This window comes from Aquarana catesbeiana, linkage group LG12 (assembly GCF_042186555.1).
Source record: "Aquarana catesbeiana isolate 2022-GZ linkage group LG12, ASM4218655v1, whole genome shotgun sequence".
NCBI classification, from domain to species: domain Eukaryota; kingdom Metazoa; phylum Chordata; class Amphibia; order Anura; family Ranidae; genus Aquarana; species Aquarana catesbeiana.
The window spans coordinates 224,448,174-224,460,868 of NC_133335.1; the positions used below are offsets into that span (position 1 = coordinate 224,448,174).

The 12,695-nt window shown below is 43.4% G+C and overlaps 1 protein-coding gene across 1 annotated transcript in view; it reads left to right on the top strand.

Annotated features, from left to right (window-relative positions):
• LOC141113584 (myosin-4) overlaps positions 1 to 12,695 on the top strand; it is a 58,100-nt gene that overhangs the window by 20,747 nt on the left and 24,658 nt on the right. The window contains exons 11-17 of the mRNA XM_073606781.1: positions 540 to 643; positions 2,970 to 3,108; positions 5,167 to 5,285; positions 7,066 to 7,215; positions 7,917 to 8,087; positions 8,176 to 8,485; positions 11,573 to 11,640. Coding sequence (XP_073462882.1) covers positions 540 to 643; positions 2,970 to 3,108; positions 5,167 to 5,285; positions 7,066 to 7,215; positions 7,917 to 8,087; positions 8,176 to 8,485; positions 11,573 to 11,640 — 1,061 coding nt within the window. The remainder of the gene's footprint in view (positions 1 to 539; positions 644 to 2,969; positions 3,109 to 5,166; positions 5,286 to 7,065; positions 7,216 to 7,916; positions 8,088 to 8,175; positions 8,486 to 11,572; positions 11,641 to 12,695) is intronic.

Sequence of the window (12,695 nt, forward strand, 5' to 3'; positions counted from 1 at the left end):
TCACAAGCAATCCCACCCCTTTGGTTATGTGCTGGTGCAGGGTGGTGGAATCCCCTGCCAGCAGCTGATTGGCTCAGCACTGAGCACTTCCTTGTGGGTTCAGATTGAACCCAAGCTCAATCCCTAGTTGTAATGACTTCTGAGGATTAAATGCTCCTTTTACTGAAACTGGATCTTTTCTTGTGCCATAAAACAGACCCTCTTCGGCTGGGTTTATGAAGTTAGATATTGAGGAGCCCAAGTGCTAATGTTTCATACAAGGGGTCAAAAAAAGAAACTATATTTATACATCTGCTCAGCCCTACTACTAAATCTCTCCATGATATATAAAGCTCTCCCCATCCGGCATTGCACGCATTGCACTTATTACAGCTTGTTCTTCTCAGTTTAGGTTTCATGTTTGCACCTTTTGATATATCGAAGTTCCTACTCACGATGGTTCCCCTAACACATATTTCTTATATCTGACATTTATAGCAAACAACAATGGCATTTGTATTGAATTTATATGTTAAATGTATATGTTATATTTCCTCCAGACATGCTTCTGATCACCACCAACCCCTATGACTTCCCATTCATCAGCCATGGGGAGATCACCGTGGCAAGCATTGATGATTCTGACGAGCTGTTGGCCACTGATGTAAGTCCTGGAAGAACTTTAATGTAAAATTGTCTGACAGTAGAGATCAAACAAGGAATTCCCATTACTGGAAGAGACAGCTCAGATCTCTTTGTAGCCATTTAACTCAAAGCAGCTTCTCTTAGCATGACATAGCCCTCAAGTCACAACCTCAGACACTATGTATGTTCGCTGATCAATTCTGTACTGACTGGTCAGCTTTAACTTCTATCATGATCTCAGTCTCTACTTAGTGTACAAAAAAGTGGCAACCACCCCAACCTATAACTAGCCTTTGCAGCAAGGTGCACATGGAAGGGCAACACACACACCACAAACAAACAAAAGATTTTGTAGCACACTTACCAACCAGCCTGCAAAACAATCGAATTGGCCCTGTCTAACAGTTTACATTAAAAACAGAGCGTTTAGTTTGCACACATTTGCAGATATATGCCTAAGCCACAGTGCCCACGCCAAGGTTCCTCTGTATACTGTGGTCCTAACTCTACAGTTTCCAGAGCCTTCTAAGTAGGAGCACATAGGGCAGTGGATAGATTAAGGGCAGGTGTGCTTGGAAGGAGCCTACCCCTCCTTAAAGGCACAGGGACGCATATGACGCCCAGTAAGAGCACAATGGCAGCGAGTGCACCCCCCCCCCCCACTCAAGTCAACCAACTATATAAAAAAGTGGCAACCACCCCAACCTATAGCTAGCCTTTGCAGCAAGGTGCATCGTACATCACAAACAAACAAAAGATTTCCCCAGCACACTTACCAGCCAGCCTGCAAAACAACCGAATTGGCCCTGTCTAACCGGTTACATTAAAAACAGAGCGTTTTGTTTGCACACATTTGCAAATATATGCCTAAGCTCCAGTAACCCACGCCAAGGTTCCTCTGTATACTGTGGTCCTAATGCCGCGTACACACGACCGGACTTTTCGTCTACAAAAGTCCGACAGACGCCGACGGACCAAATACGGCGGACAATCCGGTCATGTGTGGGCTTCCCCTAACTTTCAGCGGACTTTTCCAGCCACAAATCTGACGGACTTTAGATTTGAAACATGCTTCAAAGCTTTACGTCGTAACTCCGCCGGACCCAGAAATCCACTCGTCTGTATGCTAGTCCGACGGACAAAAACCAACTCTAGGGCAGCTATTGGCTACTGGCTATCAACTTCCCTATTTTAGTCCGGTGTACGTCATCACGTACGAATCCGTCGTACTTTTGTGTGATCGTATGTAGGCAAGTCTACAAGTGGCAACAACCCCAACCTATATGTAGCCTTTGCAGCGAGGTGCACACGGAAGGGCAACGCACATCATAAACAAACAAAAGATTTCCCAGCACACTTACCAGCCAGCCTGCAAAACAACCAGACTGACCCAGTCTAGCGTTAAAGAGGGAGTCCCGCGAAAATTTTTTAAAAAAAAAGTCAGCAGCTACAAATACTGCAGCTGCTGACTTTTAAAATAAGGACACTTACCTGTCCCAGGGTCCAGCGATGTCGGCACCCGAGGCCGAAACGTCCCTCGATCCTCGGATCCTGCCACCGCCATCTTCGGTAAGGGAATCAGGAAATGAAGCCTTGCGGCTTCACTTCCCGGTTCCCTACTGCGCATGTGCGAGTCGCGCTGCGCAATGTGAATGGTCCCTGCTGTCTCTGGGACCCGTGTGTGTCCCAGCAGACAGCGCGGGGGGACGGGAAGAGGCGTAGACTCCCGTGGGAGTCCATGCCCGGAAGTGGGTGCAAATACCTGTCTTAGACAGGTATCTGCACCCCCCTCCCCCCCGGAAGGTGCCAAATGTCACACCGGAAGGGGGGAGGGTTCCAAAAAGCGGAAGTTCCATTTTTGTGTGGAACTCCTCTTTAAAAACAGAGAGGGCCTTTGCTTAGTACACACTGACTCCTCCTAAAAATGGTAATTGTTAATAAATCACATTTTTCATTGCAACGTATCTCTGATTGAGCTACATGCTTTATTAACAAGACACTCCAGAATAACATAAAATAGTTGTTATTTCATTTATGTATTTCTTCATAATTCAGGAAATCACTTTATTTTCCAAGAATTATATAATGAGCCTAAATAAATTGCATGCCTAAAGAAATCAGGCTGGCAGTGGGTGTGGCTACTCTAGAAGCTGATAGGTCGGAGCAGGTGTCGGTGTGGGGATGACCCAAAGACCTTGGCTGGAGGTGCCTTTTTAAAATACATGTTTAGTCAGCCTTTTCTATCACATCTCTTGTTATTTTATTTTTCTTTATACCGATCCTTGTGCGTGATGGATGCGAAGACCATCTTCCAGCTCAAGTAACTCTCCTGTTCTAATCTGCAGAGCGCCATTGACATCTTGGGCTTCACTGCTGAGGAGAAGCTTTCCATCTACAAGCTGACCGGCGCCGTCATGCACTATGGAAACATGAAGTTCAAGCAAAAGCAAAGAGAGGAGCAAGCTGAGCCGGAAGGCACAGAGGGTGAGGAGATGTGAGAAGAGGAAGGGGGGGGGTCCTGGTTGGGACAAGGGGTGGGCAGGAGGAGCGGCTACCCTGGGCACTGTGATATCACGTGAGGTGGGTGGGGCCCCACAGGGGGATTGGCGGGAAGGGGAAATGTGTTGAGAAGGGAAATTTGGGGGGGCGGCAGGGAGTAAGAGCTGTTCTAGGAGGATAAATTTAGGGAGGTGTGCTTGGAGTGGTGAAGGGGGGGGGGGGGGGGTTTGTGCTAGGAGTGGGGATTTAGGGGGTTTGTGCTATAAAAGTAATATAGTAAAGGGTAAATATTTTTTTTTTGGGGGGGGAGGGGGGTTTTGTACTAGGATGGGAAATTTGTGGGGGGACTTGTGCTAGGATGGGGGGGTTGAGAATTTGTGCTGGAAGTGGGAAATTATGAGGGGGGTGTGGATTTGTCCTTGGGGGTGAAATTTGAGGGGTAGAGGATTTGTGCTAGGAGGAGCATTTTTTTGCGGGGGGGGGGGGGCATTTGTGCTGGGGGCACATGGGGAGAGAGAGGATTTGAGCTGGGGGGGCAAAGATTTGTGCTGGGAGTAGGGATTTCAGCAGGGGGCAGGTTTGTACTGGAAGGAGGGGGAATTTATGCTTAGACGGTGAGCATGCAAATTAGTGCTCAGTTTTTGGGGTTTTTTTGCGGGGGGGGGGATTTATGCGGGGGGCAGATAGGGAGAGAGAGGATTTGAGCTGGGAGGAGGGATTTATGCTTAGAGGGTGAGCATGCGCTTAATTTTTTTGGGGGGGAGGGGATGATTTTGGCTGACATATAATGCTCATACATGTTGGGGGGGGGGTGCAATTTGGCATGTTTTCCCTGGGCTCTAGATTACCTTGTCCCGGCACTGGTTGCCTGGGAAGAGGAGGTGGAGGCCCTGACCAGGGAGATAAGGTTGGGACACTGACTGAGAAGACAAGGTAGGGGTTCCACTGACTGGGAAGACAAGGTAGGGGTTCTACTGACTGGGGAGAAGAGGTAGGGGTTCTACTGACTGGGAAGACAAGGTAGGGGTTCTACTGACTGGGGAGAAGAGGTAGGGGTTCTACTGACTGGGAAGACAAGGTAGGGGTTCTACTGACTGGGAAGACAAGGTAGGGGTTCTACTGACTGGGGAGAAGAGATAGGGGTCCTACTGACTGGGGAAAGGAGGTAGGGGCCCTGACTGGGGAGAAGGGAGGGATGGACTGGGATAAGATGGGGGGCCCTGACCAGAGAGAGGAAGGGGGTGCCCTGACCAGGGCAAAAAGGTGGGGCTTCTAGCTGGGAAGGAAGGTGGGAGTCCTACCGGGGGTGAAGAGGTGAGGGTCCAGACTAGAGTAGAAGATATCCGAAAATAAGAACAAAAAAAACGAAAATTCAAAAGAACGAAAATTCGAAAATCTTAAATAACTAACTAACTAATAATATCTATTACTAACTATTAAATTATAGGTATTATAATTTCCTTTCAAATTTGGCTGTTAGTGAACGTAACGAATACGAATGTATCCAAAATAACGAATTCTGCATTTAAATGAATATAACGTAATGAATTAATAATAATAAATAATAATAATAGTAAAATTTAAAAAACTTTTTATTATTATTGTTTATTATTATTCATTCATTACGCTCCATTCGTTTAGATGCAGCATTAATTATTTCGGATAATTCATAACTTCGGATAAATTCTTATTCGTTATGTTCACTAACAGCCAAATTTGAAAGGAAATTCCAATACCTATAATTTAATAGTAAGCTTTAATTAGTTCGTTATTATTTCGGATTTTCGTTCTTTCGAAATTTCGGATTCTTCCGAATTATCAAAATAACGAATACCGCATCTAAACGAATAGAACATAACAAATTCGAATTTTTCCGAATGTATGAATTAATTCGAGATAACGAATTTTGGATCATAACGCATGACCTGAAAAAACGAAAAAATAAACGAATTTAAAACTAAAAAGAAAAAGTTATTCGGCAGTGCACGTGTCTATTTCACACTTTCATTTCTATACTTATAAATATGTTTGTTTTTCTTCCAGTTGCTGATAAGGCGGCCTACCTGATGTGTCTGAACTCTGCAGATCTTCTGAAAGCTCTGTGCTACCCCAGGGTCAAAGTTGGAAATGAATACGTCACCAAAGGGCAGACTGTGCAGCAGGTACGTGGCCTTGTCTAAGGACATGGCTTTTTTTCAGCAGGAACATGGGGGAATGCCGTTCCGGCACCTCCAGCACTGACTGTATGTAATGGCAAGGGGTGCTGGGGTGTGCTGGAGGATCTATTAATGCTGGCTGCTGGGGGATCTATTGTTGTGGGTGGGTCTCTTGTTGCTGTGGAGGTCTGTTGTTGCTGTGGGGGATCTATTGTTCCAGGAGGGTCCCATGTTGCTGGGGAGGATTTGCTATTGAGGAAGGGGTCTATTGCTGGCTGCCGGAGGGTCTATTGATGCTGGCTGCAGGGAGATGTATCATTGCTGAGGTGGGTCTATTGTTACTGGCTATAGGGGATCTATTGTTACTGCATTCCTTGTTATCATTAACAAATTCCATACACATTACAGAACAAAATGATTCTTGGTTCTTGGCAAAAAGGGCCAACACTGGGAGGTGAGTAGGAGAGGTGAAGCATAGGACAGCTTATGTTCTGCTAAACCAGACTTGTAGAGTTACTGAAAGGTCCATATTAACCTGAATTTGTACTCTCACGCCTCACCCTAGTGTAACAATGCTGGGCACCTGAGTGGCCAAACTGAAAAGTGGCAGCACTGTCATATGGGAAGAAGGGGTGTGAGTCCCATACCCAGGGTCATCTTTAACGCGGGGCAAAAGGGGAAGCTGCCCCGGGGCCCAGTCATTGTTGTGAGGCCCAAAGTAGCTGCCCCTTAAGCCCACACTCCCGGCAAATAGTTGAATTCGGGTGGGCCCAAGAAAATGTTTGCCCAGGGTCTAAAAAATTTTTTTAAATTTTTTTGCTTTTAAAAGGTAAAGAAGAGGTTTGGGGTCTTTTTGACCGCCAGATCTCTCCAAAAGAGGACCTGTCATGCTTATTTCGATTACAAGGGATGTTTACTTTCCTTGTAATAGGAATACAAGTGATATAATAAAAAAAAAAAAATTAAAAGGACAGTGTAAAAATAAAAAGTAAAAATAAATAATAATAAAAAAAAAATAAAAGCGCCCCCTTCCCTCCGTGTTCGCGCGCAGAAGCGCACGCATATGTAAGTCGCGCACGCATATGTAAACGGTATTAGAACCACACATGTGAGGTATCGCTGCGAACGTTAGAGTGAGAGCAATAATTCTAGCGCTGGACCTCCTCTGTAACTCTAAAGAGGAAACCTGTAAAGGCGTCAGCTATGGAAATTTTTACGTACCGCAGTTTGTCGCCATTCCACAAGCGTGTGCGATATTAAAGCGTGACTAGTTAGGTATCTATTTACTATTTACTCAGCGTAACACCATCTTTCACATTTTACAAAGAAATTGGGGTAACTATCATGTGGTTTTTTTTTTTGGCCCAAAAAATAGCGTTCGAAAAACCGCTGTGCAAATACCATGTGACCAATGGCGGCTCGTGGTTTTTTGTTTGGGGGGGCGACAAACAACACCCCCCCACGCGGCACCCCAAAGCCCCCTACCCCTCCCGGTCGGTCTACTTACCTCATCTAGGAATCGGGCAGCGGCAGACAGCAAGGAGCTGCAGGGATCAGGGCATTGGGTAGTGGCTCCTGTGTTTTCTCCTTCTCCTCGCTTCCACCGTGAGTCTCCTCCCCACCTCCTAGGCGTCCAATAGGATCAGCTGTTTTAACAGACCTGCTAAGCTTTACTGACCTCGTCTTTTATGATTCTTTTGGAACTCTAATGACTTCTGTGTCAAAAGTTTTTAAAAGAAAAAAAAAAACAATTTAAAGTTGCATTTGTCTGTTATCCTCTTTCCAGGTCTACAACAATGTTGGTGCCTTGGGCAAAGCAGTCTATGAGAAGATGTTCTTGTGGATGGTCACACGTATCAATGAGATGTTGGACACTAAGCAGCCAAGGCAGTACTTTATTGGTGTCCTGGATATTGCTGGATTTGAAATCTTTGATGTAAGCAAATGTTGTTTTGATCAACACACTTGGAATGTAAATGAAGCTCTATACCAGAGGTGTCCAAATTTTCTAAACAAAGTGCCAGCTTACTGTCCTTCAGACTTTCTGGGGGCCGGAATGTGGCAATTGTGAGTAGAAAATGCTTTGGCGTCAATGGGAGTATACAATGCTTAATCATTGGTGTCACTGGGAGGAATGGTGCTCCATTATTGGTGTCAGTCTGAGGAATAATCCCTTGTATTAGGAGGTGGGATAGAGACAACCGCTGATATCAGGGGAAAGAATAGTGCCCCGGGTCCATCATTAGTGTCAATGGAAAGAAAGGTGGCCCACTGTTGGTGTCTGATAAACGCAAGCAAAGGGCCGCAGTTTGGAGACCACTGCTCTTTACTAACTATGAGTGATCATTTAATTTGATCGGTTCAACAGGGACCATGTATGGGCAGGCTGATTGTACCTAGGTCGATCCATCAATCGATTTGGAATCCAACCAGCCAATCTGATTTTTCTACATGCGATGACTGCCAGTAACTATAGTTGCTAGTAGTAATGATTGTATCCTAGCAGCCGGGAAGGCCCCTTGTGCACCCCCACCTACTGGTTTAATACAATAGCACTGCGGGATGCATTCCCCCATCAACACCTTCAGAATTTAGCGATTTTCATCCAAGGCTTGGCTAACATTTATTTCCTTATAGTACAACAGCTTGGAGCAGCTTTGTATCAACTTCACCAATGAGAAACTGCAACAGTTTTTCAACCACCACATGTTCGTGCTGGAACAAGAAGAGTACAAGAAGGAAGGCATTGAGTGGACATTCATTGACTTCGGCATGGACTTGGCTGCCTGCATTGAGCTCATTGAGAAGGTATATTGTTCTGTAGAACAGTTAGGTGTGTCTTATAGGTATTGTAAAAAATGTGCTGTAAATATATTTTGTCTTATATTGTGCATAGCCAATGGGCATCTTCTCCATCCTGGAAGAGGAATGCATGTTCCCCAAGGCAACAGACGCTTCCTTCAAGAACAAGCTGTACGACCAACATCTGGGCAAGTCCAACAACTTCCAGAAACCAAAACCAGCCAAAGGCAAAGCTGAGGCTCACTTCTCCCTGATCCACTATGCCGGAACTGTGGACTACAATATCTCTGGCTGGCTTGACAAGAACAAGGACCCACTGAATGAGACTGTCATTGGGCTCTACCAAAAATCTTCCATGAAGACCTTGGCCAACCTTTTCTCCAGCTATGCAGCAACTGACGCAGGTTAGTGTATAAAGCAAAACCTAAAAAATGTCAGGCGCCATGGGAGAAAATGTGGAAAATAGTTCTCCAAGAAAGTGAAAAGCCTGTTGTGAAATCTGCCACATTAAAGGTCTCATACATTTTTAAATATCAGGCCTTTGAAGTTGCCTCTATTTAGTGTCATAATTAAAACATGAGAGTCCCAACTCTGCACCATAAACAGAAGGGACTAAACTGAAAGCAAAGATTCCTACAAGATAGAATAGCCCAGAGGTCTCCAAACTTTCTAAACAAAGGGCCAGTTTACTGTCCTTCAGGATCTCTGGGGGCCGGAATGTGGCCATTGGGAAACATCCTTTTCGTCAATGGGAGTATACAATGCTTCATCATTGGTAATAGTGGGAGGAATAGTACAAATTGTTGGTATCAAGGGAAGGAAAAATGCCCTATCATTGGTGTCAGTGGGAGGAATGGTGCTCCATTATTGGTGTCAGTCTAGGAAATAGTCCAATGAATTAGGAGTAGGAGGTGGAATGTCCCATCATCGGTGTCAGTGGAAGAATGGTGCCCCTTTGGGGGGATTCTATCAGGTAGGCTGTACAGGGTCCCGTGATTTCTAACGCCTGCCCTGCTCAGAAGGCAAATTTATACATGTGTTGGAATGAACAAGAACCTTATGATACCTGCTGTTAACAGTATTAGATTTAGCATTTTCTTGTGACCTGTTGTCTTTAAAGCGGAGTTCCACTCACTTTTTACTTTCAAAATATTTTATTTTCCAAATTGAATAAAAATAATTATTTTTAAAATTTCGTTAACGATAAATCCTGGATAATGATAACTTAGAAGGAAAAGCAATTATCAAATAGTCAAATAATGAGAAGATATAATATATGTCTATTAGGCTAAATCAAAAGAAAAACCAACCCGAGGTAAGACATTCAGGGAACAGAGATATTCCCGAACCCACAGCACCCCTATCGGGATCATACTGTGCCATAGGAGAGAACCTTCCACCTCCCCAATGTCCCCACCCCCTGGTCCTAAAGGCCATTTTATCAGGAGGATCCAGCCTAATAAGTAAAATATAAGGTTAACTTATCTATAACTTTAATTACGATAAAGTAAGACGGGAAGTAAGTTTCCCTAGGGGCATTTCCAGGAACCCCAAAAACAGGGAATAGCAGAAGAAGAGTGAGTAAAAAGGAGATAGAAGAAAAGGAAAAGAGGGATGAAGAGGGGAATAGGTGTCTAACCTAACGGTGTGTGAGGGTGGGAGCCGATTGGGCACCGTGAGAAATAGAAATCCCTACATATTTAGCCCATGGATCCCAGATTCTTCCAAACTTTCAAAATTCTTCTTGGGTCATTATCCAGGATGTTTTCCTTCTAACTTCCGATAGGAAGGGTTTAGGTTTCCTCCAAGCTTTGGCTATTGTGAGCTTGACTCCTGTGAGGATGAAGTGAATTCATTTTTGAGTGTACCTTGATGTTAGAGGTATATGGGCATTTAGTAGAGCTACAGGTAGGGACCTGGGAACCTGACAACCAGTCACCTTGAATATCATGTTAAAGACTTTGTTCCAAAAAATGACGGATTCTAGGGCACTCCCACCAGATATGAACCATCCACCCACTTTTTAAACAAGATCTTGAGGGAAAGCCTACCCCTCCACCACTAGTTTTTGGCTATTGATTTTTATTGCTCCTTCCTACCTTTATGGAAGAACCTTGTGTACTTCTGCCCCAGCATCACCGCGACCCAGGGCGTCATTTCCTGCTGCTCGCTCCCGCTGCCTTCTGGGACCAGTGTGTGTCCCAGAAGATGACGGGTCCATTCAGGAAGCGTAGCTGCGCAGTGAAGGCTCCACCGCCGTTTTTCCCTTAGTTAAAATGGCGTCAGCTGCACCAGATCCGATGGATGGATCGGCCTCGGGGGGGGGGGGGGGGGGGGGCGACATTGCGGGCTCCCTGGACAGGTAAGTGTCCTTATTAAAAGTCAGCAGCTACAGTGTTTGTAGCTGCTGACTTTTAAAAAAAACATTACGGGTGGAACACTGCTTTAAGCAGATATAGATTCTTCTAACACCTGCCTAGGAACGCCCACTCCTCCAGACTCACATCCAGCCATCAAGGCATTTTGATGTTGCATAACTCCTCCCAAGAGCCAGCCCACTGCCTGCATCAGGGCTGAGAGCCCTTGGGAAGAGTACTGAGGCCGGGTGCTGTGATTTTCTCCTCTCACCAGCCACGATCTTCCTGCATTGCATAGAGAGGCACAGAGACCCAGACATAGGCGTGCACACAGGGTGTGCCTGGGCACACCCTAATCAAACTGTGCAATGCCGATATCCTCTGCTTCCTGGAGCCCTGTCTTCCCCCTGCAGTGCTGCTAGCTGCCCTTCTCTCCTCTCCCGCTGGCTGCTGCCGAGGATGTTTCAGGATGGAGAGCAAAGGAAAGGGGCTGGTAAATATTTAATTTACCGGCCCCTTCCTTTTTCCAAACAAACACAGTGTGTGATCTGTACCAGTCACCCCTGTGTTCATTCTTACCTGTCGTTTGTGAATGAACAGGAAAACACAGTGTGTGATCTGTACCGGTCACACCTGTGTTCATTCTTACCCAAAGCATAGTAAACTATGTTTACTATGCTTCAGTTTGTGAATGAACAGTCTTAAAAATGAGACATCAGGGGACTGTTTATACCCTTGATATTTCACCAAAGCCCCCCCCCCAATGGGGCTCTTAAAAAAAAAAATTGTAAAAAAAATAATAAAAAATAATATTGTTAAAATAATGCAAAAGGCTGCGCACACCAATGGACCCAGTGATGACATCACTGAGTCTAAAATAAGGTATGGAATGAAAATGGACAGGTTTTATTTACAAGTGTCATTATTATGTTGATGAGGGGGGAGAGAGGAACCAAGGGAGGAAAATATAAGCAGACGAAACTTCAATTTTAACTATTTATTGCAAAACCTGTTGACTATTGCCATTGGAATATTGGATTATTATAATGATCTCACCACAAGCGGCCAGGCCAGCCGCAGGCTTATTTGTGTTTGCAGGCCCTTCACTATTAATACTCTCTTGTGGTCTTGCAGAGACTGCTTCAAAGAAGCACAGTAAGAAGAAGGGTTCCTCTTTCCAAACCGTGTCCGCTCTCTTCAGGGTAAGTGAGGTCCGCAAATGGTCAAAATAATGTGACTGAATTTCATATCCTGTGTTCTGCTTGTCCAATTGTCTTTTTTTTTTTTTTTTATTTCCTTTGCGTGTAATTATAGTTAATAAGGATTATTTATTTTATTTATTAAAATAAAGCATAGTTTAGGATTGTCAAGAAAAATATACAACGCCCCACATCAATGCTTTGCTGTACAGGCATTTTCTGTTAATAAGGATTATTTATTTTATTTATTAAAATTAAAACTATTTAATAAAATTAAGCATAATTTACGATTGTCAAGAAAAAATATACAGCACCCCACATCTATGCTTTGCTGTACAGGCATTTTTTGCTAACAAAGATTATTTATTTTATTTATTAAAATTAAAATTATTTCATAAAGTTAGGCATAATTTACGACTGTCAAGAAAAATATACAACACCCCACATCAATGCTTTGCTGTACAGGCATTTTCTGCTAACAAGGATTATTTATTTTATTTATTAAAATTAAAATTTTTTAATAAAATGAAGCATAATTTACGATTGTCAAGAAAAATATACAACACCCCACATCAGTGCTTTGCTGTACAGGCATTTTCTGTTAATAAGGATTATTTATTTTATTTATTAAAATTATTTGATAAAATTAATAGTTTTGGATTATCAAGAAAAATATACAACGCCCTACATCAATGCTTTGCTGTACAGGCATTTTCTGCTAACAAAGATTATTTATTTTATTTATTAAAATTAAATTTTTTTAATAAAATGAAGCATAATTTACGATTGTCAAGAAGAATATACAACACCCCACATCAGCGCTTTGCTGTACAGGCATTTTCTGTTAATAAGGATTATTTATTTTATTTATTAAAATTATTTGATAAAATTAATAGTTTAGGATTATCAAGAAAAATATACAACGCCCTACATCAATGCTTTGCTGTACAGGCATTTTCTGCTAACAAAGATTATTTATTTTATTTATTAAAATTAAAATTTTTTAATAAAATGAAGCATAATTTACGATTGTCAAGAAAAATATACAACACCCCACA